Source organism: Trachypithecus francoisi, unplaced genomic scaffold, assembly GCF_009764315.1.
Source record: "Trachypithecus francoisi isolate TF-2019V2 unplaced genomic scaffold, Tfra_2.0 Contig01109, whole genome shotgun sequence".
Classification (NCBI taxonomy): domain Eukaryota; kingdom Metazoa; phylum Chordata; class Mammalia; order Primates; family Cercopithecidae; genus Trachypithecus; species Trachypithecus francoisi.
In genome coordinates, this window is record NW_022681145.1 from 1 (window position 1) to 25,103 (window position 25,103).

General features: G+C 53.8%; 1 protein-coding gene across 1 annotated transcript; it reads left to right on the forward strand.

Moving 5' to 3' along the window:
* Positions 1–90: 90 nt before the first annotated feature.
* On the forward strand, positions 91–15,295 carry LOC117090741 (SH3 domain and tetratricopeptide repeat-containing protein 1-like; the record flags this gene model as incomplete). The annotated part of the gene is given in 12 exon segments (XM_033223367.1): positions 91–1,500; positions 5,009–5,142; positions 5,144–5,190; positions 6,360–6,507; positions 8,384–8,426; positions 8,429–8,502; positions 9,301–9,457; positions 10,515–10,711; positions 13,491–13,559; positions 13,561–13,813; positions 14,419–14,477; positions 15,146–15,295. Coding segments are annotated over 12 exon segments (2,741 nt in total), but the record flags the coding sequence as incomplete, so codon positions are not given.
* Between the last annotated feature and the right edge of the window lie 9,808 nt (positions 15,296–25,103).

The window sequence follows — 25,103 nt, forward strand, 5'->3', positions numbered from 1 at the left end:
CAGAGGGCGGGGATGCGAGGACCCTGCCCCCAGTGGACCAAGGACTCACTGCTGGACTCTAATCTGTCTAGGTATTTTTGTGACTTGCAGAAATTCCGCCACCTTGCTTGGGCCTGGAGCCACAGGAGACCCTTCCGAAGATGAGGAATGTTCTAGAACAATACAAGGCCTGCCCAGGCTGCCCCCAGGAGCCAGCGTCCTGGGGTCTCTGTGCGGCATCCAGCAACGTGAGCTTGCAGGACCCTGAGGAGCCCTCCTTCTGCTTGGAAGCTGAAGACGACTGGGAGGATCCAGAGGCCCTGAGCTCACGGCTGCTGTTCCTGAACACCCCCGGATACAAGGCCAGCTTCTGTGGCCTGTACAACGTGGCACTGCCATGGCTGAGCGGCATGTTCTGCAGCTTTAGCGACGAGGAGGAGCTGACTGGGCGCCTGGCACAGGCCCGAGGGGCGGCCAAGAAAGCTGGCCTCATGGCCCTGGCCAGGCTCTGCTTCCTCCTGGGGCAGCTGTGCAGCAGGAGGCTCAAGCTGTCCCTGGCCCGGGTGTACTTTGACGAAACACTGGGGACCCTGGAGGGCAGCTTCGGGGACCTGTTCCAGGTGGTGGCTGTGTACGCCCACCTGACCAGCATTTACCGGAAGCAGAACCGGGAGAACTGTACACAGGTGGTTCCCAAAGCCATGGCCCTGCTCCTGGGGATGCCCGGCCACATCTGCAGCACCGAGGCGGACGGGGAGCTCCTGCAGCTGGCACTGCAGTGGGCGGTGGGTGGCCAGAGCCTGCAGGCCGAGGCCCGGGCCTGCTTCCTGCTGGCCAGGCACCACGTGCACCTCAAGCAGCCCGAGGAGGCCCTGTCCTTCCTAGAGCTGGCCTCCCTATCCCCGGGCACAGGCGAGGCTCTGCGTGGCCTTCTCCACACCAGCCTGGCCCAGCTGTACAGCCACCAAGGCTACTATGGGCCGGCCATCACCTTCATGACGCAGGTGATGGAAGCCAGTGCTGTTGCCGGAGTCTGTGCCATCGTGGACCCCCTGGTGGCCCTGGCCTGGCTCCACGTGCTTCATGGGCAGAGCCTGGTGGCCTTGAACATCCTGCAGTCTGTCCAGGATGCAGTGGTGGCTAGCGAAGACCAGGAAGGTGTGATTGCCAACATGGTGGCCATGGCTCTGAAGAGGACGGGCCGGACGAGGCAGGCAGCCGAGGGCTACTACTGCGCCCTGTGGGTGGTTTGGGACCTGGGCCAGCGGAGGAACCAGGCAGTGGTGCTGGTCAACTTCGGGACCCTGTGCCTGCACGCGGGTGCCAGCAGGCTGGCCCAGCACTACCTCCTGGAGGCCGTGCGTCTGTTCTCGAGGCTTCCCTGTTTGGAGTGTGGCTGGGACTTCACCCACGTACTCCTGCAGCTGGGTCACCTCTGCACCCGCCAGGGCCCGGCCCAGCAGTGCAAGGGCTACTATGAGTGGGCCCTTCTGGTCGCCGTGGAGATGGACCGCGTGGAGAGTGAGTGCCCCAGTTCCTCTTGTGCGCCTTCTGGGGCCACTCGGGTCAGGGCACACCTGGGGTTTGTGATTCGGAAACAAGTGGTGGTTTTTCCACCATCGAAAGTGCTGAGTCATGGCCAGCAGCAGATGTTGGCAAGCGCCCTGGAGACAGGCGGTTCCCATGCAGGGCCAGGCCCTCTGTGCCCTACTGGGGCAGCCAGCTCTTTCCGGTTTGCTCAGGCACCATCCTGCCTTGAGCACGGAAAGTCCTGCGTGCTGGGAATCCCTGGCCATAACCCTGGGATCAAGGCAGGCGCTGCTGAGCAGGGACTTGGGGCCCCTCCATGAGCCAGGCCCTGAACGCCAGTTCTTGTGCCTGTGTTATCTGCTTGGTGTCTCGGCAGCCCTGCGCACTGGTCATCCCACTTCACAGAGAACACAGCGGTGGGTGATTGCCCAAAGCCACAGAGCAGTTCATGCAAAAGCAGCTCGTGCAGAGTGTGCCAGGCCCCACCCACAAATGGAGCTTGTGGGGTCCTTGGGAGGCAGGTGCTGAGCGTGGGAACGTGAGCTTCAGGCCAGAGAAGCCACAAAAGTGTGAGTGGCGTGATGGTGGGGCAGCACTTGGCCCCAGGTTAGGGAAGCCTCTTTAATCTGGGACCAGAGGGTTGAGAGGATTTAGTCAAGTACTAGGTGTGGATGAGGGAGTGGTGGTGGGGGAGGGGCTGGTGGTGTAGCCTGTGTGAAGGCCCAGGGGTGAGTGAGCAGGGGTGAGTGGGGGTGAGTGAGCAGGAGTGTGAGCGGGGATGAGTAGGACGTGAGTCGTGATGAGTGAGCGGGGGTATGATGGGGGTGAGTGAACGGGGGTGTGAGCGGGGGTGAGTGAGCAGGGCTCATACAGGGAGGTGCAGAGTTGGGAGTGGGTGGGTTGGGTGCTGGATGGTGAGAAGCTCTTCTGGAGAGCTAAGCAGGGCCTGGGGCCTCAGGCTGTGGCTTGCCTTTTCCCCAAGAGCACTGGGGAGCCATGGAGTGCTGTGGAACAGTCACTGCACACGCAGCAGTGAACGGACAGTAGGTGGGCAGGGCTGTCCGAAATCTAGGCCGCAGAGGATAGATGAGGAAGTTGAGTGCAGGGAAATGGCTGAGACAAGGGATACTGTTGAGTCCCCTCTGCCTTGCAGCGCTTTGTCATGGCACAGTGAGACCACTCAGAGGTGCCTCCTGTGGCCTGGACCAGAGCCCCAGGGGCTGTGGCCAAACCTGCCCATTTCCCAGCACAGGCCTGGCACCCACTCCTGGCCCTAGGAGGGATGAGATTTTGGAAAGGACCGTGTGAAGGGGCCCCGGTCCCACACATCTGCCCAAGGAAGGGTGGGGGGTTCATACCCAGGCTTCTTCCCCAGGGTATTCTCTGATTGGAAGGAGACCCTCCAGGAACCCAGCAACCCAGCCCCCACTGCAGCCTCCGGTGGCTCCTGGCACAATAGCCTGTGGTACCTCCTCCTGCGAGGCCCTCCCCAGGGTGCTGGTGGATTCAGACTTGGAAATGCAGGCCAGGGAATAGAGATCATGCGTCCCTGTCTCCCCACCCTGCGCTGAACGGTCGAGGAGACCGAGGGTGGGGTTGATACCCCACATGCTTACTTGGGGTCATTTTTGAGTCACTTTCGGTAGTTTGTGTCCTTCTAGGAGTTTGGCTGTTGTGTCTAGATGGTCTGATTTGTTGGTGTACAATTGTTCGTAGTGTTTTCATGGAATCCTTTTATTTCTGTCAGGTCGGCAATAATGTTTCCTCTTTCACTTCTGATTTTAGAAACTTGGGTTTGTAATTGTTTGTTTGTATTAGAGATGGGGTCTCATCATGTTCCCCCAGGCTGGTTTTGAATGCTGGCCTCAGCGATCCTTCCACCTCGGCCTCACAAAGCGCTGGGATGACAGGCGTGAGCCATGGTGCTCAGTCTCTGATTTGAGTCATTTGTGTCCCATCTTTCTTTTCTTGGTCAGTCTGGTGAAAGACTTGTCAATTTTGTTATTATTTTCAAAAAACCCACTTTTGGTTCTGTTGACTATCTCTTTTGTTTTTCCATTCTCTGTATTTTTACTTCCCATTTCCACTCTCACGTTTATTATTTTCTTCCTTTTATTCACTTTGGGTTTAGTTTGTTTTCTAGTTTCTCAAGGTGGAAAGTTAGGTTTTTGATTTGAGATTTTTCTTCTTTCTTTGAATGCAGATATTTACAGTTATAAATTTCCCTTTCAGCACTGCCTTAGCTGCATCTTGGAGTTTTTGATACACTGTTTTTTTTTTTTTTTTTTTAAGGTTTTGCTCCATTGCCCAGGCTGGGATGCAGTGGTGCAATCTTGGCTCACTGCAACTTCTACCCAGGTTCAAGCCATTCTCATGCCTCAGCTTCCTGAGTATCTGGGATTACAGATGTGCACCACCACACCCGGCTAATCTTTGTATTTTTTTTTAATAGAGATGAGGTTTCACCATTTTTCCCAGGCTGATCTCAAACTCCTGGAATCAAACGATCCTCCTGCCTTGGCCTCCCACAGTGCTGGGATGACAGGCGTCAGCCATCGTGCTGGCCTGGGCTGTGCATTTGTTTGCATTCTTCTCAAATTAGTTTGCAGTGTCCCTGATGGTCTCTGCTTTGACTCACTGGTTGTTTAGGAGTGTGTAATTTCCACATATTTTTGAATTTCCCATGTTTCCTTCACTCTTGATTTCCAGTTTCGTGCCACTACAGCTGAAGAATACCTCTGCTTTGGTCTCAGTCCTTCTCCATTCACTGAGGCTCGTTTTGGGGCCTGGCACATGGTCTGTCATTGGGAATGTCCCATGGGTGCTCGAGGGGACCGTGTATTCAGCTGTCATTGGGGGGCGTGTGTGACAGATGTCCATTCGGCGTACCTGGTGTCCGGTGTTAATTTTCAGAATGTTTCTGACACTAGGAAATCAGAAGCTTTCCTCTGTTCCCAGCACCGTGGCTTTGGGAGAGACCAGTGAGCCTATGGTTTTGGAGCCTGGTTGCATGAGAGAAGCATGTGTGGGAACACCAGGGGCTGGTTTTGAACCCCATTCCCCCAACATGATGCCATGTGTGGCAGATATGAGGCTTGGCTTTGCTCTCCCGGGGTTCCATCTGCGACAGGGGCTACTTGTGCCCCTGGCCTCATCAGCTCAGGCTGAAGGCAGCCCTGGTCCTCGCCAGAGGGACTTTGTGAAGCAGAAATAAATGGCCTGGTGCAGGGGCCGAGCCTGGCCAGGACCTTGGCCCTGGGAGTTGTAAAGAAGGCCGGCGTCTACCATGAGCATCTGCACCAAGCTGTGCCCATGTCACGGTGTGGTCGTTGTCTGCCCTGGCACAGGTGCATGGCCTGTGTGAGCTCAGGCTCCCCGCCTATGGGGCCCAGGTTCACAAAGGTGTAAAAGAGACAAGCACAGCGCAGGGGCCTCCGAGCCCAGCCAGCCTCGCTTCGATGCTGGGAGGCTGACATCTTCCATTTTGTCTTCTGCCCAGGCCAGCTGCGGGCCGTCCAGCGGCTGTGCTACTTCTACAGCGTCGTCATGCCCAGCAAGGCCCAGTGTGTCATGTACCATGAGTTCCAGCTCTCTGTGGTCTGCAAGGTGACCGACAAGGTGCTGGAGGGGGCTGCTCCTGGAGACCATCAGTCAGCTCTACCTGTTCCTGGGCACTGAGCGGTGAGGGCTGGCTTTGCAGTGGAGGGGGGCAGGCCAGGGAGGGGGGCACAAGGAAGCTGGCCCAGGGCCCCATCAGCCCCTTTCCTTTGGATCATTTGGTTCCTTGGCATCAGATGCTTTGAGCTGGTGTGCCTGGGGTTGTTCCAGGGCTGCTGCTGGCCCGTGAGTCCCAGCTTGAGCCTCCTTTGTTGGGTCAAAGGTCATCTCAACTCAAGCAGACGCAGTACGTGCACTCTGGGCTGTTCTTCCTACTATGGTGGCTTTTGTCATCTGACCTCTGCCTGCCCCGAGTCTTCACTCCTGGCCTTCATCTGTCCCCTTAAATGTGACCACAGCAGCCACCTGTGGCTTCTCTCCCACAGAAGACAGAGCCAGTTGTGTCACCTGCTTCCCTGGGGTGCAGGATTTCAAGGTCTCACGTCCCATATGTGGCCCACTCGGCTTCCCCGGAGCATCCTGACCTGGTGGGCTAACCATGGCCCTGGCCACCCCACCCACAGGGCCCGGTGACATTGCTGCAGTCACAGCCCCTTGAGTGTCGGACTTACTGAGAGAGCAGGGAAGGAGCCAGATTCCATGGGGACCCGGGAGACTGGCTCCAGTCTTGGCCTCAGGTTCACAGAAGGAAAATGGGCCAGTGTGCTGGAGCCATGTTTCTCAAAGTGTAGTCCCTGGACCAGCAGAGCAGCATCTATGTCACCTAGGAGCTTGTGGCAAGTGGGAGTTCTGGGGCCTGCCCCAGGCTTGTGGAGCCGGAAGCTCTGGGGGCAGGGCCAGCAAGCTATACAGACAGGCCTCCGAGTGACTGTGATGCCTGCACACCTTGAGAACCATCGGCCTAGATAGCCTCTGAACACTAGTGGCTCCTGGTGCATCTGGAGAAGACACAGGCCATGTCTGGGAGGCAGGGGAGATGGACTAGCACACTCCTCCTGCCACAGGGCAGCATGATGCTCGATTCCCTCAGAAGGATGTCCTTCATCTTTTCCATGCCGTGTGTGTTCACCCTGGCCCTCCCAGCAGCCTGGGAAGGGCAGAACACTGCACACACAAGAGGGCCGTTCCCAGTCTCCACATTCCAGATTCACCTGTCACCAGACCCACGGGAGGAGGCAGACTGGTTCCAGGAGGATGAGAGCCCTTGTTCTGACACCTGCGTCTGATTCCAGGACCTACAGATCCACTCTGGACTACACCAAATAAAGTCTGGGGATTCTCATTCACCTCCAGAAGAAAGAGGAGGCGCATGCCTGGCTGCAAGCAGAGAAGATCTACTACATCCTGCAGCAGAGCGAGCTGGTGGACCTGTACATCCAGGTGAGTGGCAAGGGAGGCAGGAGGGCCTCTGTGCTGTTCACTCTCTGTCGGTCCATCCATCCATCCATCCACCCACCCACCCATCCTTCCTTCCATCATCTCCCCATACATCTGTGGGTCCTTCCATCCATCCATTCATTTTCATTCATCCATCATCCATCCATTCACCTGTCCGTCCATCCATCCAACTGTTCATCCTTCTATCCATCCATCATTTCACCCATCCATCATTCATTCATTCATCTGGTCACCTCTTCATCCATCCATTCACCTGTTTGTCCATCCATCTTTCCATTATCCATCCATTCAGCTGTTCATCCTTCTATCCATCCAGCCATCTTCCATCCATCCATGATCCATCCATTCATTCATCATCCATCCTTTTATCATCCATCCATTCATCCTTTCATCATCCATCCTTCACCTGTTCATTCTTCCATCATTCATCCACTCACCTCCTCATCCTTCCATCCATCATCCATCCATTCACCTATTCATCCTTCCATTCATCCATCCATCGTTCATCCATTTTTTATCATCCATCCATTCAGCCACCATCCATCCACCTGTTCGTCCGTCCATCCATCCATTCACCTGTTCATCCTTCCATCATTCATCCATCCATCCTTCCATCACCCATCCGTCCATTCATCCATCCATCTTTCCAACAACCATCCATTCACCTATTCATCCTTCTATCCATCCACTCATCTCCTATTCATCCTTCCATCCATCCATCATTAATTCATCCATCTATCCATTCATCCATCCATCCTTCCATCATCCAATCCTTCCATCTCTCCACCCACTTATCCATCAGTCCATTCATCCTTCCACCTATCTATCCACTCACCTATTCGTCCATCCACCCACCAATCTAGCTATTAATCCATTCCTCCATTCATCTATCTGTCCATTTGTTTATCCATACATTGGTCTATCCACCATCTTTCCATCCATATGTACATACTTTATCTACCCACCCATACATGCAGACATACACACATCATTCCAACCACCCATCCGTCCATCCATTCAAGCATACATCTATCCACACACCCATCCATCCATGTGTCTACACATCTGCTCATCCATTCATCCATCCATCCACTCATTCCTAAGCCACTGCTGAGTACCTGTTGTGTGCCTTTTATCTCCCTCCAACTGGTTACCTCACATCCTCCCCTAGTGGCCAGCATCTTCTCCCTGAGGGCAGAGGCGTGGCCCCTCACAGTGCCTAGCACCTGCTGGTATACAGTCATGCTCAAAGAATGTGGCCACTGAGTTAACACACAGAAGAACTTGCTGCAAGCGACACGTGGCACATCTCCTTACAAAATGAATCTATCATAGCAGCTGTTTTCAGCGGCTTTCCCAAACAGTGTGATCTGGAACAAATTGTGAAGCCCACGAGCCTGGTGAAGCTTTCATTATTGAGCACCTGCTGTATACCTCCTTGAGCTGAGGAGAAGGATCAAGAGCTCATGGCCAAGAGGGGACCAGGTCCACCCACCAACACTGTTGATGTGTGGCCTTCAGCAGCGGCAGGGATGTGGCAACGCAGAAAGGAACCAGGGGATGGATCCCAGCAATCTGGGGGCCACGGAGACTGTTTGAGTGCAGGGGGGGTGAGCTAGGGCTAGCCCTGGTGGTAGGATTCACAGGTGTCGGGCTCCTGGGCTGCAGCTGCTCAGTCACCTCCTGGCACTGGGGTGCATCAGTTCATTGTCCTCATGCCAGTGGTGGGGCAGCCCTAATGCACAGGTCTGAAAAATGCTCAGGTGTACCTGCAGTGTGTGAGAGGAAGGAGGCTGGCGGAGGTGGGTGTGGTCACCTCGCCACATGTGGGTCTTGAGAGAACTTCTGCCCCTTTCAGGTGGCACAGAATGTGGTCCTGTACACAGGCGACTCCAACCTGGGGTGCAGCTGTTTGAGGCAGCTGGAGACATCTTCAATGGGGCCTGGGAGCGGGAGAAAGCCGTGTCCTTCTACCAGGTGAGCTGGCCTGTGGGCTGATGTGGGTGGGCCTCAGGGGGGCCACCTGGAGGGCTGAGGCACAGGTGTGGCAGGGCAGAGGCCTCCCATCTGGAGGCAAGGTCTCCCATGTACATGCTTCGTTTCCCAGTGCTCTCACCGGGAATGATATTGACTGTGCCCCTGCCCGGGACAAACGCTTGGGGACTGGATGTGGCAATGGCCCTATCCTTGCCTAGTGGTCTCACCGGGAATGATAATGACTCTGCCCCCTGCCCAGGACAAACGCTCGGGTGTGGACATGACAGTGGCTCTACCCTTGCACCTGATGATCTCAAGCAACCATGAGCGGGAAGTCCTGTCCTCATCATTCCAGATGAGGAAGCTGAGGCTCAGAGAAGCACAGGGACATGTCAAGGACACACAGCATGTCAGTGGGAGGCCCAGGGCCAGGGCCCAAGTCTGCCTGCACCCTGAAGTGGGGACGCTTCCTCTGAGCTCACGGTGTGGCTCAGCCCTGGGCACAGATAAATGTGTTTTTAGAGCAGAGAGGAGTGCTGGCTCCCCCTGGTGAGACCCCCAGTGCCCAGGTGGGAGAGGCTGGTCTGAGGCTGCCGGGTGTAGCTAGATGGGCCTCAGGTGACTCTTCAACTCCCAACAAGGGTGTCTGAACCGTGCGTTATCCCAGAGCACAGAGCTCTGTGGAGGTGCAGGGGTAACTAGGGCGTGGGAAGCTCCAAGCACATGTTTGAGCTCTGAGGAGGGCGCTGAGCAAGGTGGGTGCTGCGGGAAGCCTGACCCCACCTGCCTGTGTGGTAGGACCGGGCTCTGCCCCTGGCAGTGACTATGGGCAACCGTAAGGCAGAGCCGCAGCTGCAGCTGTGCAACAAGCTGATGCCAATGCTGGCCACGCTGGAGGAGCCCCAGGAGGGCTTGGAGGTTGCCCACATGGCCCTAGCACTCAGCATCACTCTGGGTAAGTCCCCTGAGACCCCCGCCCTGCCAGGACCACACTTTGCCAGAGCCCAGCCTCCAGGTCTGTAGGGCAGGAGCTGAAACAGCTGCTGGATTTTCCCGGTCTCCTATCCAGGCAGGCAGATCTGCCCAGCTGGCTTCCCCGTCCGGCTGTGCGGCACAACCCGAGGTCTCTCACGTAGTGCAGAGCTCCGCTTCCTCTGTCTCTTCCCGCTGCTGATCACAAGGGCCGCCCAGAGTGCCCTCTGCCTTCCAGACATGCCAGGCATCTCGGTCCCTGGAGGTGCCAGGCCGAGTGGCACATTCCCTTTGTCTTATGCCCCTCCCACCCTCATCAACCACACGGCTCTCTGGCTGATGAAATCCCAGTTCCCCTTCCAGTAGCCTGCCCCTTAAGGCCGGGCATCCCCTGGTGCTGTGCCAGGATCGTCTGTCCTCCTCCAGAGACAGGGAACCCTGGGCAGGCCGCATGCCCCAGCGCCTTGTGCCCTGGGGCCCAGTACACAGTAGGTGTGCAGCTGTGTGGGAATGCATTGAATGCAGGCTCCACGGCACTCGCCCTGCAAAGGGGAGGACATCAGAGACAGCCTAGGTGGGTTTCTGTATCTGTGGGGGGAACCTGGAGCTCAGGCATGTGGTGACTCCCCAAGGTAAGGGGCTCTGATCATGACACACCCAGGAGGAGTCGGATGTCACGTCTGTGGGCTGCATGGAGCCGGGGTTCCCGCGAGCACCTGGACTGCATGGGTTTTGGACTCCACTGGTTAAAACCAGTGAACAAAGGCAGATGGCTACGTGTAGGCAGAGCTGGGCCATGCATGTCCAACTTTGCCAAAGCCTCACAGTAGACAGGGGCAAGCCTTAGTAGTTCTGCTTTGCAGGTGGGAAAATGAGTCTGGGAACCCGGAAGGGACTGGCCAGAGCTGCCCAGGTGACCGCAGGTGTCTGGAGGCAAGCCAGGTGCTGCCCGGGGTCTGTATACCTGCTCCTGAGGGGCCTGTGCCTGACTGCCCCAGGGAGCCACGTCCTCACACCTGCCCCTTTGGCCTACACCCCAGGGGACCGGCTGAACGAGCGCGTGGCCTACTACCGGCTGGCCGCCCTGCACCACCGGCTGGGCCATGGCACGCTGGCGGAGCACTTCTACCTCAAGGCCCTGTAGCTCTGCAACTCACCGCTGGAGTTCGACGAGGAGACCCTCTACTCCGTGAAGGTGTACCTGGTGCTCAGTGACATCATCGTCTACGACATGAAGGTGGGTGGGGAGGGACAGGGCTGAAGGTGGGTGGGGAGGGGCAGGGCTCTGGATGTTCCCGGCCCCCTTGGAGTGGGATCTCCACAGACCCCAGGGGTCTGGGTTCCAGCCTTCCTTAGGAATGGCCCAGTGGCTTCCCTGGAGCTCTGCACCCAGCTAGAGGAGCCGGCAAGGTTCGCAGATACAACCCAGCTCCCAAGCTGGCCAGGCCCCACCCTCAAGAACTCAGTCTCAACCAGGGAGGCTGACACATGAGCGGGCAATGGTGGCCTCTGGGTAAAGGGGGATTGTAGTCAGGGGGACCCTCCTGGAGGAGGTGACACCAAACTGACAGTCAAGTGTCATTTAACAAAGAAAACAGTGTCGGGAGAAGGACATTTTGGAGGACGGCATCATCCTCACATTGAATCCACGTTGCAAGATCCAACCCAAATCCCGGTGCCTCCTCTAGGAAGCCTGCCCAGGGTGCCAGCCTGCACTGAGCAACTCCTTCCTGGAGTCCGAGACACCTGGAATCTTCACATCACCCAGGAAGGGTGGGGTGGGACGGTGTCTTACCATCGGGTTCACAGACAAGGAACCGCAGCTAACGGCAGGTGCAGTGGGGCGGGGCCCCAGCCAGCCAGGCTGAGATCTTGCTGGTCAGGTCTGTCTCGAGGGGAGGTGCTGTGCTCTCTCTGCCCCTAGCCCTGCAGGGGTGGAGAGCTGGGACTAGCAGACTCAGACCTGGGGTGTCTCCACCCCTCTGCCCAGCAGGCACCTGCCCCTCCTCAGCATCGCACTGGCACTGCATCAGTACTCCTTATGGGCTGAGGGGCCAGGGCGCTCCAGTCCAGGGACCCAGATCTTGGCCTTAGAACAACGTGAGGAGCTGGAGCAGCCCTAAGACCCCGCCCCGTATCCCTCACCACAGACCTGGGGCTGCCCGGGAGGCCCCTGCCCAGTGCTGGCAACACGTGGTGGTCAGAAGCGGTCCCTGTGGCCTCCCAAGTCCCAGCCAGACAGGGAGGTGCCAGGTGTCAGGCCAAGAGGGATGCTGCTCACCGCTCAGGGCCTCGCCTGGGACCAAGGGACGGGCCTCTCAGAAGAGGGCCTTTATCTCTCTTGGTCAAGCCTGCCGCCCACTCCGCCTGCCCAGGAGGAAGGAAAGGGCCACGTAGTACCTGAGAGGCCAAAGTCCATGGTTGGGGTCGAGGGGCAGAGGCCTCCTTCACCTCCTTCTCGTGCACAGCCCTCTGGGCCTCATCGTGACGGTGCTGTCAGCCCAGGCCAGCTTCCCACAGGGAGGCCCCCTCGGAATTCCCCAAGGGCGGCTGTCTTTCCAAGGCCACACCCTCCTCCTTGTATAGGAGGCTCTGGACCCGGGGCCCAGAGGAGTGGGAGAGAAAGCTGGGCTGGATGGGGCCTGGAAGGCTGGCGGAGAGGCAGGGGTAAATGGGCATCCTTGCTGATTGCCTCTAAAATGGGGTCCCCTTTAGTCTCCACGTGAGAGTGAGCCCTGGAATAGGGTGGATTAGGTGTGTCCTGGCTCAGCCTGCCACTCACTAGCTGCTGCACACACTACAGGCACATGGAAATGCACACGCAAATGCACAGAGACACAGGCACACGCACATACAGGCGCGCACACACAGGCACAGGTGCACACACAACCACATACACAGGTACACACGCACAGGCACGCACACACACACACGCACAGGCACACAAACACGCACACGCAGAGACATGCTTTGGCGGGCTCCTTCCTGTGTAGTTGGGAAGCCCCCACCCCTTCAGGAAGCCTTTGCCTCCCACCCCCTGCTGAGTCAGGGGCCTCCTGGGCTCCGCACAGGCTTCTGGGCTTCCCTCTGCCACAGCCCGGGCCACCTTTGTGGTCAGTGTTCAGTCCCAGGTCCCTCAGACTGGGAGCAAGGACGTTAGGCTCAGCCATGCACACAGCACAGAGTCCAGTGTTTGGCTGGGCCGGGGGGCACTGGATGAGCAGCGGCGGTGATTCAGGGTCTTCTCACGCCCCTGCTCCATATGTGGGGCGGGGCAGTGAGGGAATGGACTTCTGCATCTTGGACTTTGTCCTTGGCCCTGGGAGCCATCTTGAGATGGTAAAGAGGGACAGGCCAAGCCTGGGTCTTAGAGAGGTCCCTTGGGTCACCCCCATGTGGAGGAGGCGCCTGGGGAGAAGCCGGGGGGAGATGGGAGGGTCAAGGTGGAGGTCTGGGAGGCAGCATCCCAACCCAAGGATGGTGAGTTTGAGCCAAAGATGCATTGAAAATGGGAGTGGATGTCTGGGGAGTCACACTCCGTCAATGTTTCAGGGAACATTGCCAGGGAGAACACCTGTGAGACGGTTTTGTACCTGGCCTAGCCCGTGGAGGGCCTGGAAATGGTCAGCATGGACAGGGGCCAGAGGGGAGCCTGGGTCACTCAACACTGTGCCCCTGCTGTGGCTTGGAGCCACGGGTCCTGCATGGAACTCTCAGAGCAGGCAGGATCTGCCCTGACCTCAGCCCATGGGGAAAGCAGCCACTGCCTGCAGAGAGGGTGGGACTGGGGCAAGAGGCTTGGGGTGAGTAGAGCATAGGATAGTCAGGAAGGCTTCCAGAGGTTTCAGGGTTGTCCCCACCTCCTGCAGCTGAGACCACAGCAGTGTCACAGGCTTCGGGGCTCATGGGGTGAGCCAGCATTGGCTGGACATGTGGAATGACCTGGAGATGGGAGCAGCCTCTGGGAAGACAGGCTCCGAGTCCCCCTTTTGCTGAGCATGGCCTGTCCCCTTCAGGAACGGTTTGATGTAGCTGGGTACTACCAGCTGGCACTGGCAGCCTCCGTGGACCTGGGCAACAAGAAGGGCACAGCTGAAGACCTACACGCGGCCGGCCACCATCTCCCACAACTTCCTCCTGGACCGCGAGAAGTCGCTCTTCTTCTACCAGAAGGCCAGGACCTTCGCCACAGTGCTCAATGTCTGCAGGGTCAACCTGCCTCCTCTGCCACTCTGCGGGTGGGCCCCCTGGTTGGCCCCAGCCACCCTCACTGAGGACAGCATCCGACGGAGTGGGTTTTGTGCAAGGAGAATGGTCTCCTGCCTCTCCTGGTGTCTCCGTGGCTCATTTTCTGGGAAACGGAGGCATGAAAGCAGGGCTCAAATAGCAATAAATTTTTTTTGCAATAACATACTGAATTCCCCAGGGCATCCTTCCCTGTGTGCTTCCTGGGCGGGGTCTAGGTGCCAGCTCCTTCCCTGGTGGCAGCCCTCTGATCTTGGGGATGAGAAGGACCCTGAGTCCAACAGACCTGGGCCAGGTCACCATGAGCCTCGGTTTCCTCGGCGGCCAGAGGGGAGATGGTGGTAGAACTCCCTGGGCAGCTCCCTGCTCAGAGCTTTTGCTGTAGGTCTCGTGCTGCCCTTGCCTTTATCTTTCAGGCCACTGTGCCTGCATGTAGAGGCTGCTAGTGCCCCTGTTCGCCATTGAAGAAACAGAGGCACAGAGAGGTTAGGTGTCTCGCCCACCGTCACACAGCAGGTAGGGGTGGAGACACAGAGCCTAGTACACTGACCACCACACCACCCTGCCAGCTTGCTGCCAGGAAGGTGTCCCCCATTAGGACCCAAGGTCAGCTCCTGGACCTCTCTTGTGGTGTCAGGAGAGCCGCAGGCCAGTGAAGGTGGCCCCGGGGATCCCTCACTCAGTGTCCTCTGCTCCCAGACTTGGTTGGGCCGAGCCTGGCCAGTCCCACCTCTGGCCACCGGTCAGCCCTGCAGGAAGTGAGATGCAGGTATCTCCGCCTGTGTAGACGCTGCTACCCAGTATTGAAAGCCTTGTCTGGCCTGCCCCCTATGCCGTCCCCACAGGCCCCCTCCCCTTCCGGCCCCTGGCCCTCATCCCAGTCCCTGGAATCCCAGCTTTTCCTTCTTGGAATCTCTTGGCCCTAGGGAACACAGCTCACACGGTCTCTTTGCCAGTTTACGGCAAGGAAACCGAGATTCAGAGACTGTGGGTGTCCCACGTGATTCTCACATACACTGCACTCTCCCAGGCCCCTCTTTTAAACACTTTAAATGAGGTGACTTTCACATCGCATGCAATTAACTATTTCAACGCGAATAATGTGGTGGCATTTTTGCACTCACAGTCCTGTGCAACCACTCACGCCATGTAGTTTCAAAACGTGTTCATCTCCCCAGAAGAAACCTGCCATCCTCACTAAGCTGTTACCCCTCCTTGGTATCCCCCAAGCCCCTCGTTTAATGGAAGAGGAAACTGAGGCCCGGAGAGAGACTTGCCAGTGGGTGGAGCTCTGATAATAAGGAATCAGGCACCCATCTGCTGCTTCAGTCCTGGGTTGGTTTTCCACCCAGCAGATGTGACAGAGCCAGGAGGTTCTGGGACCCCATGCTTGCAGCCAGAGCCCTGCCCCGACCTTCCCCACCAGGGGGCAGCAGAGAGCTTTCCAGAAGCGGCCGCGGAGCTGGCGGGAAGTAGCGGGTCAGAGCTGCAGACAAACCTCACATGGACCCCAGATCGCTGTCTCTGTGGGTTGGGCTTGGGAATTGGAGAGGAGGCCGCATCATTGGAAACGTGAAGACAGCACGGCCTGGCTGGAGGAGCGGGAAGCGCCATCACGTTTACTGAGGACACAGATCTCCTGCCCACTGGGACGGGCATGCAGCCACTCTTCTCGGGATGGGGTCCGCAGGTCCGGGTTACTCTTGGCCCCCGACCTGCCTCAGAGTCCGGGGGGCTTTGGAACTCTGCCTCCCCATCTCCACCCACCCTGGCTGCTGCCATGAGGGGACTGGATCCTGGGATCCTGTTCCTCTTGGGCAGCAGAGACTGGGGGACCAGAGGAGATGATGGGTCTTCAAGCCCCACATTCAAACCCCAGCCCACCACGCACAGTCTGGGTGTTCAGGGTCAGGGAGTTGATGTCTCTGAGCCCCAGTTTTGTCACCACTAAAATGAGGCCGACGTACTGGGGCAGAGTGCCAGCCTCAGGGCTCACAAAGGCCTGTTTCCTACTGACAATACCTCTTACTCCTAGGAACAGCTCCAACAACCACACACTGGGGAACACTCAACCCAGGCCAACTTGTCAGAGGCACGGGAGCCAGAGCGACTCCATCTTGAATGGAGGCTGGGTAAAGGGAGGATGAGACCTGCTGGGCCGCCTTCCCAGGAGGCTAGGCATTCTTAGTCACAGGATGAGATAGGAGGTCGGCACAAGATACAGCTCATAAAGACCTTGCTGATAAAGCAGGTTGCAGTAAAGAAGCCGGGCAAAGCCTACCAAACCCAAGATGGCCACGAGAGTGACCTGTGATTGTCCTCACGGCTCATTATGTGCTAATTATAATGCATTAGCTGTTACAAGACACTCCCACCAGCGCCAAGACAGTTTACAGATGCCATGGTAACATCTGGAGGTTCCCTACATGGTCTCAGGAGGGAGGGCAGAAATTCTCAGTTCTGGGAATTGCCCACCCCTTTCCTGGAACACTCATGAATAGTCCAACCCTTGTTTAGCATATGATCAAGAAATAACCATGAAAATGGGCAACCAGCAGCCTTTGGGGCCACTCTGCCTATGGAGCAGCCATTCTTTTTTTTTTTTTTTTTTTTTTTTGAGATGGAGTCTCGCTCTGTTGGCCGAACTGGAATGCAGTGGTGTGATCTTGGCTCACTACAACCTCCATCTCCTGGGTTCAAGCGATTCTCCTGCCTCAGCCTCCCTAGTAGCTGGGATTACAGGCACATGCCACCACGCCCAGTTAATTTTTTGTATTTTAGTGGCGACAGGGTTTTGCCATGTTGGACCAGGCTGGTCTCGAACTTCTCACCTCAGGTGATCCACCTGCCTCGGCATCCCAAAGTTATAGGATTACAGGAGTGAGCCACTGTGCCCGGCCAGAGTAGCCATTCCTTTATTCCTTTTCTTTCCTAATAAACTTGCTTTCACTTTATGGACTCGCCCCGAATTCTTTCTTCTGTGAGATCCAAGAAACCTCTCTTAGGGTCTGGATCGGAACCCCTTTCCAGTAACAAACTTGCTTAACCTCTCAGACCCTTCCTCCTTCATCTGTAACCAAAGACAAAGCCTCCCCCGAGGTTCCAAAACTGTGGAGAGAACGCATGGGAAACGAGGGGCACAGAGTTGGTGTGCAGAACCAGTATCACAGACTGGGTGTCAAGCCACTGTCATGTTGGAAGTAATATCATGCTCTCCCCACAAGTTATGAGGAACAATATCACAGGGGGGTGTGTACCTTCTCCAGTAGTGGGAGTAGTATCATCATCTCTTCCTTTAGATGACAGGAACGATGTCACAGGTTGGGTGTACATCCCGTGTGTTTTTGGAAGCAATGTCATTCTCTCTTCTTCTAGGTTTTACGACTCATATCACAGGTGGGGTGTACACCCCTTGTTATATTGGATGGAGTCTCATCCTCTTTCAACTTGTATCTTTAGAACAATATCCCATGGGGGCTGTCCATCCCTTCAATATTGGTACTAAGACCATCTTCTCCTTTCCTGGATATAAGAAACAGTATCACAGGAGGGTGTACACCCCTTGCAATGTTGGTAGTAATGTCACCACTCCCCTGTGTTTATTAAGGACAAAATCCCAGTGTGGCTGTACGGTTCCTACTTTATCAGAAGTAGTATCATCCATTCACCCCCTGGATATCAGGAACCATATCACTGAAGAGGTGTCCACCCCCTTCGATACTGTCAGCCATGTCATTTTCTTCCCGCCTGGATATTAGGAACGATACCCCGGGGTTGGGGGTGGTGTACACCCACTGCGATCTCGAAAGTAAAACCAGCCTCTTTCCCGCTGGATATTAGGAACTATATCACAGGTGTGTGTGCAGCTTCTGGAATAATGGGAGTACTCTCAGCCTCCACCCTGCTGCATATTAGGAACAATATGCAGGGGGCAGGGTAGTTACACTCTTGTGATATTTAGAGCAATATTCTTCTCTTTCCTCTATACAGTAGGAACTACATCACAGAGGTCTGTACACCTTCTGTGATATTGGGATTAATGTTGTCTTCTCCCCCACAGAATGTCAAAACCAGTATCACAGAAGGGTGTACACCCCCTGCGATATGGCCAGTAATATCATCGTCTCTACCTTTGGATAATAGGAACAACATCACAGAGGGTGTGAACACTCCCCTGCAATATTGAGCATAATGTTATCCTCTCTTCCCCTGGATATGAGAAACGATATCCCTGGTAGAGGGAGGTGGAGTACATTAAGAACAACATGACTGGGTGGGTGTACTCCCCCTCTGATATTGGGAATAGTATCATCCTCTCTTCCCTAGCATATTAAGAACAATATCACAGGAGTGATGTACAGCCACAGTCCCTGCGTTATTGGGAGTAATAGCGTCTTCTCCCATTCTCGATATAAGGAACAATATCCCAGGGTTTGTGTACTTCCCTTGCGATATTGGGCATATAGTCATCGTCTCCCAATGTGGATATTGGGCGTAGTGTCCCAGGGGGGTGTACACCTTCTTTGATATTGGGAGTAATATCATCCTCTCCCCTCAGGATCATAGGCAAAATATCGAAGGAGTTTCACAACTCGTGCGATATGGGCAGTAATATCATCCTCTCCCCACCTGGATATTAAGAACTACATCACAGGCGGCTGTACACTTCTTGCCATATTGGGAGTCCTATCATCCTCTCGCATCTTGGATATTAAGAAAAATATTACAAAGGAGGTGTACACCGGCTGAGATATTGAGAGTAATATTATGCTCTCCCCTTCGGGATATTAGGAACAATATCGCAGGAGGTGTGTACAACCCCTGCGATATTGGGAGAAATATCATTCTCTCCCCTTGAATATGAGAAACAGTATCACAGGAGGATGTACCCCTCCCCGTGATACTGGGAGTCATATCATGTTATTCGGAACAATAGCACAGTGGGTGTGTAAAACCCCTGCGATATTACCACTAGTATTATCTTCTCCATCCCAGGATATAAGGAACAATATCACAAGGGGGTGTACACCCCTGCGATATTGGGGGTAATATCTTCCTCTCCCCAGCTGGATGTTAGGGAAAATATCACAGTGGAGGTCCACGCCCCTGGCGATACTGAGAGTAATGTCATCCTCTCGCACCCTGGATAGAAGGAACAAGATGATCGAAGGTAAGTACACACACTGCGGTAGTTTCAATAATGTCATCCTCTAACCCTGGCTATTAGGAATAACATCACAGAGGAGAGTACACTTTCCGCGATATTGGGAGTAGTATCTTCTCCCCGCCGGATATCAGGAACAAGTATATTAATTATTAATATTAATAAATATAATAAAAATTAATAGTAACCACCGAGATTAATAATGACAATGAAGATACTAAATATACACACTGGTTAAAAATGATAACGATTAGTATTAATATTAACACTATTAACAATAAAATAATGATATCAACAATTAACGTTACTAAGATCAATACTGAGGGATGCTGGCAATAAAATAATGTTAAGAATATTGTGAAATGACATTAATATTAAAAATTAATTTTTGGCATCCATCATTATATATATAAAATGATTATTAATGGTAAAATATAAATTGATATTATTGATAATTATTAAAATCGATTCTTGATGTTTAATAATTAACTATATTATTATTCCCTGAGCAATACACTGAAGGTGTACACCCCTCTGTGAAAGAGGTGATTATTTCCAGAGGGTGAGACGATAATACCCACAATATCCTAAATAGGCTGTGAGTCCACCTTGACTCCCAATAGCCAAGGGGGGGAGAGGGGGTGGCTATTGGTCCCCACCTCGCGGGGGGTGCCTCACCACGGAAATCAGGCTGAAGAACATAGAGATGTTTTGCCCACATTTAAAAATCCAAGTGTGGGACTCATAGAAATAAAGCACATTATGGGTTCACTTAACTTTTCCAAATTTCTACTTGGAGAAACCTATGAAGTTCCTGTCAGTTACATCCTTAAGTTTTTCAATAATTTTTAAACGCAAAGGTCGGGCAAGACTCGTAAAGAGGTACACACATACGGCCCAGCACGGTGGCTCACGCCTATAATCCCAGCACTTTGGGAGGCCGAGGCGGGCAGACCACGAGGTCAGGAAACCGAGACTATCCTGGCTAACACGGTGAAACCCTGTCTCTACTAAAAATACAAACAATTAACCAGGCGTGGTGGCGGGCACCTGTAGTCCCGGCTACTCGGGAGGATGAGGCTGGAGAATGGCATGGACCCTGGAGGCGGAGCTTGCAGTGAGCTGAGATCACACCACCGCACTCCAGCCTGGGTGACAGAGGGAAACTGTCTCAAAAAAAAAAAAAAAAAAAAGAGGTACGCACATACATGCCACGTTCTTCTCTCAAAGAGACGGGCCGTTTTTTAAGATTCCAGATGTAAATGTGGTTGTCACCCTGCTTTTGAGAGGATGGGCTGTGTTTTAAGCGTGAACACACTTTCCTCCATGCACCAAGGATGCACCATGGGGGACAGTGCTGCCACCGCCTCCCCAGTGTCTGCTCAGGGTGGGGCAAGGGGAGCTCGTCTGTCTCCCGTGTACACCGTCAAAAGGCCAGGTGCTTAGAAGGGGGCTTCCAGGACTTGCTGTAGGCATTCGTTAGCAGGGCAGGCAGTGCCTCGTGCTGGTGGGCATCCAGCAGTAAGGGGGTCTTGCACTTCTCTCCCTGGACCCAGCCTCAGACGGAGGGGAAAGAGACACCTGTATCGTAACTCATGTGTATTTATAGACACACAGAGACACTGCAGTGCAAGGTGCAGAACTAGAAGGAATCGTGGAAATAAGAAGACACACATTTGGTTACAACTGGCAGAGCCACCTCAAGCCTCAGCACTTCCTGCCGGAGCCCTCACTGACCAGACTCCTCCGGGGTCACTGCCACTGCCTTGCCCTGTCATAACAGGGCAGACAGTGACAGAGCCTCAGAACAACCTCCCACTCCTTCCTCACCAGCCCAGGGGACGAGCTGCTCATGAGTGTCCCAAAGCCTGAATGCGGGAACACAGAGGTGACTGAGCAGAAACGGGGACAGGAACAATGGCCGCGGGTGTGCAGATATTGCGGGGCACACCAGCAGCCCTTTCCACCTTAAAGAGGACGGCCACGGGTGTGCGGATGCTCCCGCGTGACCCAGCCGTCCTTTCCACCTTAAAGGGGAATGGTCACGGGTGTGCGGATATTCCCAGGTGCCCCAGAGCCCTTTTCACCTTAAGGAGATTTTCAGTCTCATTTCAGTCTCCAAACTATTCAGTGAGGTTGCAGGAGTATCACTGTGGACCAACACTGATTGGCACCAAGTAAGGGCAGTTTTATGACCACGTCTCAACCCTGAGACAATCAGGTCTTGGCCATCTGGTCAAAGCCTTTTCTGTAACAAAGTTGGATCATGAAGCTGAACTTCGGTTTTCCAAAGCTTGTTACAGAAACCACATCTTCCTAGGTGGGGCTCCGTGGTGTCAGGTGCACACATCAGTAGCCAGCCTTGCCAAGATTCACGGCACGTTACACATTCGCCTGAGAAGGCTGCTCAATCATTGAGGGCTCTGACGAGCTCTGAAATGAATTTGCCACGTCGGCCTACACTCTACTCCCTTGTTTAGTTAAAGAAACGCAAAAGACAGAATTTGTTTTGCTCAATCGCCTGCTGACCCAACTGCAGAGGTTTTAATTATAGTACTTTCACTGCATCCTAGAAAGCAAAGTCATATAGATCAACTCATTATTACCACTCCAAAGGTTTAGTAAATCTCCAGATAATCAGGCAAACATTTTAAGAAGCTACATTAAGGTTTACAATACTCAAAATGTATAACTACATCCAGGCCGGGTGCGGTGGCTCAAGCCTGTAATCCCAGCACTTTGGGAGGCTGAGACGGGCGGATCACGAGGTCAGGAGATCGAGACCATCCTGGCTAACACGGTGAAACCCCGTCTCTACTAAAAAATACAAAAAACTAGCCGGGCGAGGTGGCGGGCGCCTGTAGTCCCAGCTACTCGGGAGGCTGAGACAGGAGAATGGCATAAACCCGGGAGGCGGAGCTTGCAGTGAGCTGAGATCTGGCCACTCCAGCCTGGGTGACAGAGCGAGACTCCGTCTCCAAAAAAAAAAAAAAAAAACTACATCCATGCTTCAAAAAACCACCATTCCCATTTTAGATGGCCAAATGCATATGAGAAAGAAAGCAACGTGCTGAGCGCATTTTTTTTTTTTTTTTTTGTAATCTTATGGAGAATCTGCCACTTTACAAATGGCTCTAGTTCCTGGCTCCAGATGGGTGTGGTGGGTTGTCTCACTCCATTTCAACTCCACCTGAAGCTGGGACACTAGAGATCCATTCCCAGACTCCAGGGCACCAGAATTCCCACTTCTGGAAACAGCCTGGAATGCAGACCTGTAGCAGAGAATTATTTCCTGCCCACCCCAACCGTCCTCTGTGGAAGGCGACAGACAAAGACAAGTCCACCCCCCTAGGCGCAACCTGCACCACGAAGAACCATTTCAAGGTGGGAGGTGACTGATCAGTGGGAACAGGCAGTTTAGCTAATCACTTATAAGGCAGAGAAGGGGGGTATGAAGGCCTGTGTCTGGCCTTGTCCTCGGTAAATGGTCATCTGCAACTCAGCCTAAGCCACATGGGTAGGGGCTTCTTACAGTAAAAGGGGGGGAGTTGTGGGGAGGGGGAATGTCTTAACCATCACTGTTTTACAGGATCACAGGGCTCAGGAAATGTTCAGTATTGTCACACACCAAGATTTTTACCGTCTGAAGAAAACTACAGTCCTAAGGTGTTAGTTCTCAAAGCCCTTAAGTTCCTCCTGCTAAGATTCCCAGAGGGTCTCCACTTCTTGCACCGAACCCCAACTTGCACAGGCACTTGCGTCTTCGCAGCAAATGCAGATGAGAAGGCTGTGGCTCTGCTGCAGTAATGATGCCATGCAGCCCTAACACCACAGCAGAGCAATGGCTCTGGCCTGAATGTCCCCAAAACCCCATGCTGAAACCATCTCCGATGGGATACATTAAGAGGTGGGGCCTTTGGGAGGTCCTGCTCTCAGGACTGAGGTTGGTGTCCTTGTTGGGAGGCCTGGAGGAACCCTCCTGCTCCTCCACCACGTGAGTCCCAACAAGACACCTGCTGCCACGCAAGACCCGGTGAGATGCTGCCATCTGTGAGCCACAGGCCCTGGAACACCAGATGTGCAGGTGCCTTGACCTTGGACTGCCTTGACCTTGGACTTTCCAGCCTCCAGAGCTGTGAGCAATAAATGTCTCTTTATGAATCACCCAATCGACAGCAGCCGGACAGAGAGACAGTAATGTCACAACATGAGTCACTTTCTCAGTGGGCCAGAGGCCTCCCCATGAGCCACCACCATAAAGCAAGAACTCCCTGGAGGATGGAAAGGGGTTCACAAGGAATTCTACCCAGCACCAGGGTGTCTATCCTTTCTTGCGGGAAGATAGCTGAGCCATGGCAGGAAACTATGGGGTGGGTGGGGCTGGACAGTAATGTGTCACCTGCTCATCTAAGCCTCAGTCTCCTGCCTCTCATCATGACAGCGGGGGTAACCCCCTCACCTGAGCTGTTGGGGGAGGTAAGAGTGCTGGGTGATTAATAATTGTTAGAGCCACAGAAATTAGGCCAAGAATCCGCCCCCTAAGTCTTATAAAACCAAACCAGCCCAGGAATTCCACATCACTACTAATTTGCATGGGAAAATGCTGGATTCTCCTAAGTTCTGGCATGTCATTTGTATTAATAAAGTTTGCAGAGTTTTCATATACTAAGTATATAAAACAGGAAAATAAATCACACAATTTGGAGGCTGAAGCAGGAGAATCACTTGAGCACAGGCGGTGGAGGTTGCAGTGAGCTGAGGCCGTGCCACTGTACTCCAGTCTGGGTGACAGAATGAGACTCCACCTCAAAAAATAAAAAAAAAGATTTTGCCGCTTCATACTAGTAAAGTGGGTAGATTCTACATGCCAACTCTTATTCAAAGGTCGCCTAACACTGACTCAGGAACTCTGGCCCTGATGTGCTTGAAGTTTTAATCCTAACAGTGTTAAAGACCACTCCCCCAGGAGCTCTGAACAGGTACTTCAGGCATACGCTGAACAAGACCACATACTCTCTGACCGAAATCTAACTTCACAGACCCAAACTACAGAACCACAGAAGACACTGCTTCTGTCCAACATTGTGTTCTGCCATCGTTTGTGTCCATTATTTCCTACAAACCATCTCATTAGAATTTCGGGCACACAAAAGGCCGATACAACAGGGTTACATTTCAAAGGTTTGGAGGTGAAGAACAGATACAATGCATTAGCTTCCTATTGCTGCTGCAACAAGTTACCACAAGTGCAAACCTCCTCTCAGCCCAGGAAGTCAGGAGTCCCAGGGCTGAAGTCAAGGGGTCAGTAGCTTGTATTCCTGCCTGGAGTCTCCCAATTCTTAGAGGCCACCATGCAGCTTGACTTACAGCCCCACACCCCTCTGACCACTGCCCCAGCCTCAGCCCTGCACCCCTCCAGCCCCTGCCCCACCATCGCCCTCAGCCCCACAGGCCTCTGGCCTCTATCTCGTCCTCAGGTCTCCTCCTCTGAGGCAGACCCTTGTACTCCCTCTCATCAAGGCCCATGTGAAAACACTGGACCCACCCGGACAACCCAGGGTCCTCCCCCATCTCACTGTCCGTTACAGTCACATCTGCAAAGCCTCTTTTGCCATGTAAACTTCATTATACTAACAATCATTTAACAAGTCCATTATAATGATGTGAAAATTGGCATTCTTTTCCTCCTAATGAACAGATCAGTCACCCATGTAACCTATAAATATTTGAGTATTAAGTATACAATACTGTAGGAGACAAAGATGAGGAAGACAGTTCCTCCCTGAAAGACGACTGGACCCTAGACGGAGGGATGAACGTTCTGAACAGAATCAATGTAACTCAACATTTGAGTCGGAGAGGCCAAGCAATAACACTTTCAAAAAAGCAACCAGAAAGTATGTACCATGCCTGTAGTTCACATCTGTGCCTGGCGTCATGAGCACGAGCGTGCGGACACGCACACAGGGCCCAAGTTTAAGATCAAATATAATGAGCTTTCCAGTGTAGTATTTAACTAGATCTTATTACAAAATAGCCTCCTGATGGCAGTTTTTATCCAAAAAGTTATCTGTAATTAAGGAAATTAATTTTCCCCTAAAAGACATTTCTCTATCATCCCATATAAACTAAATGGGCATATTAAAGAAAAAAGATAAATGTTTGACTTCAGGGGTTTGCCTACGACTTGGATAAGCATGATTTTCTTCTGGACAAGCAG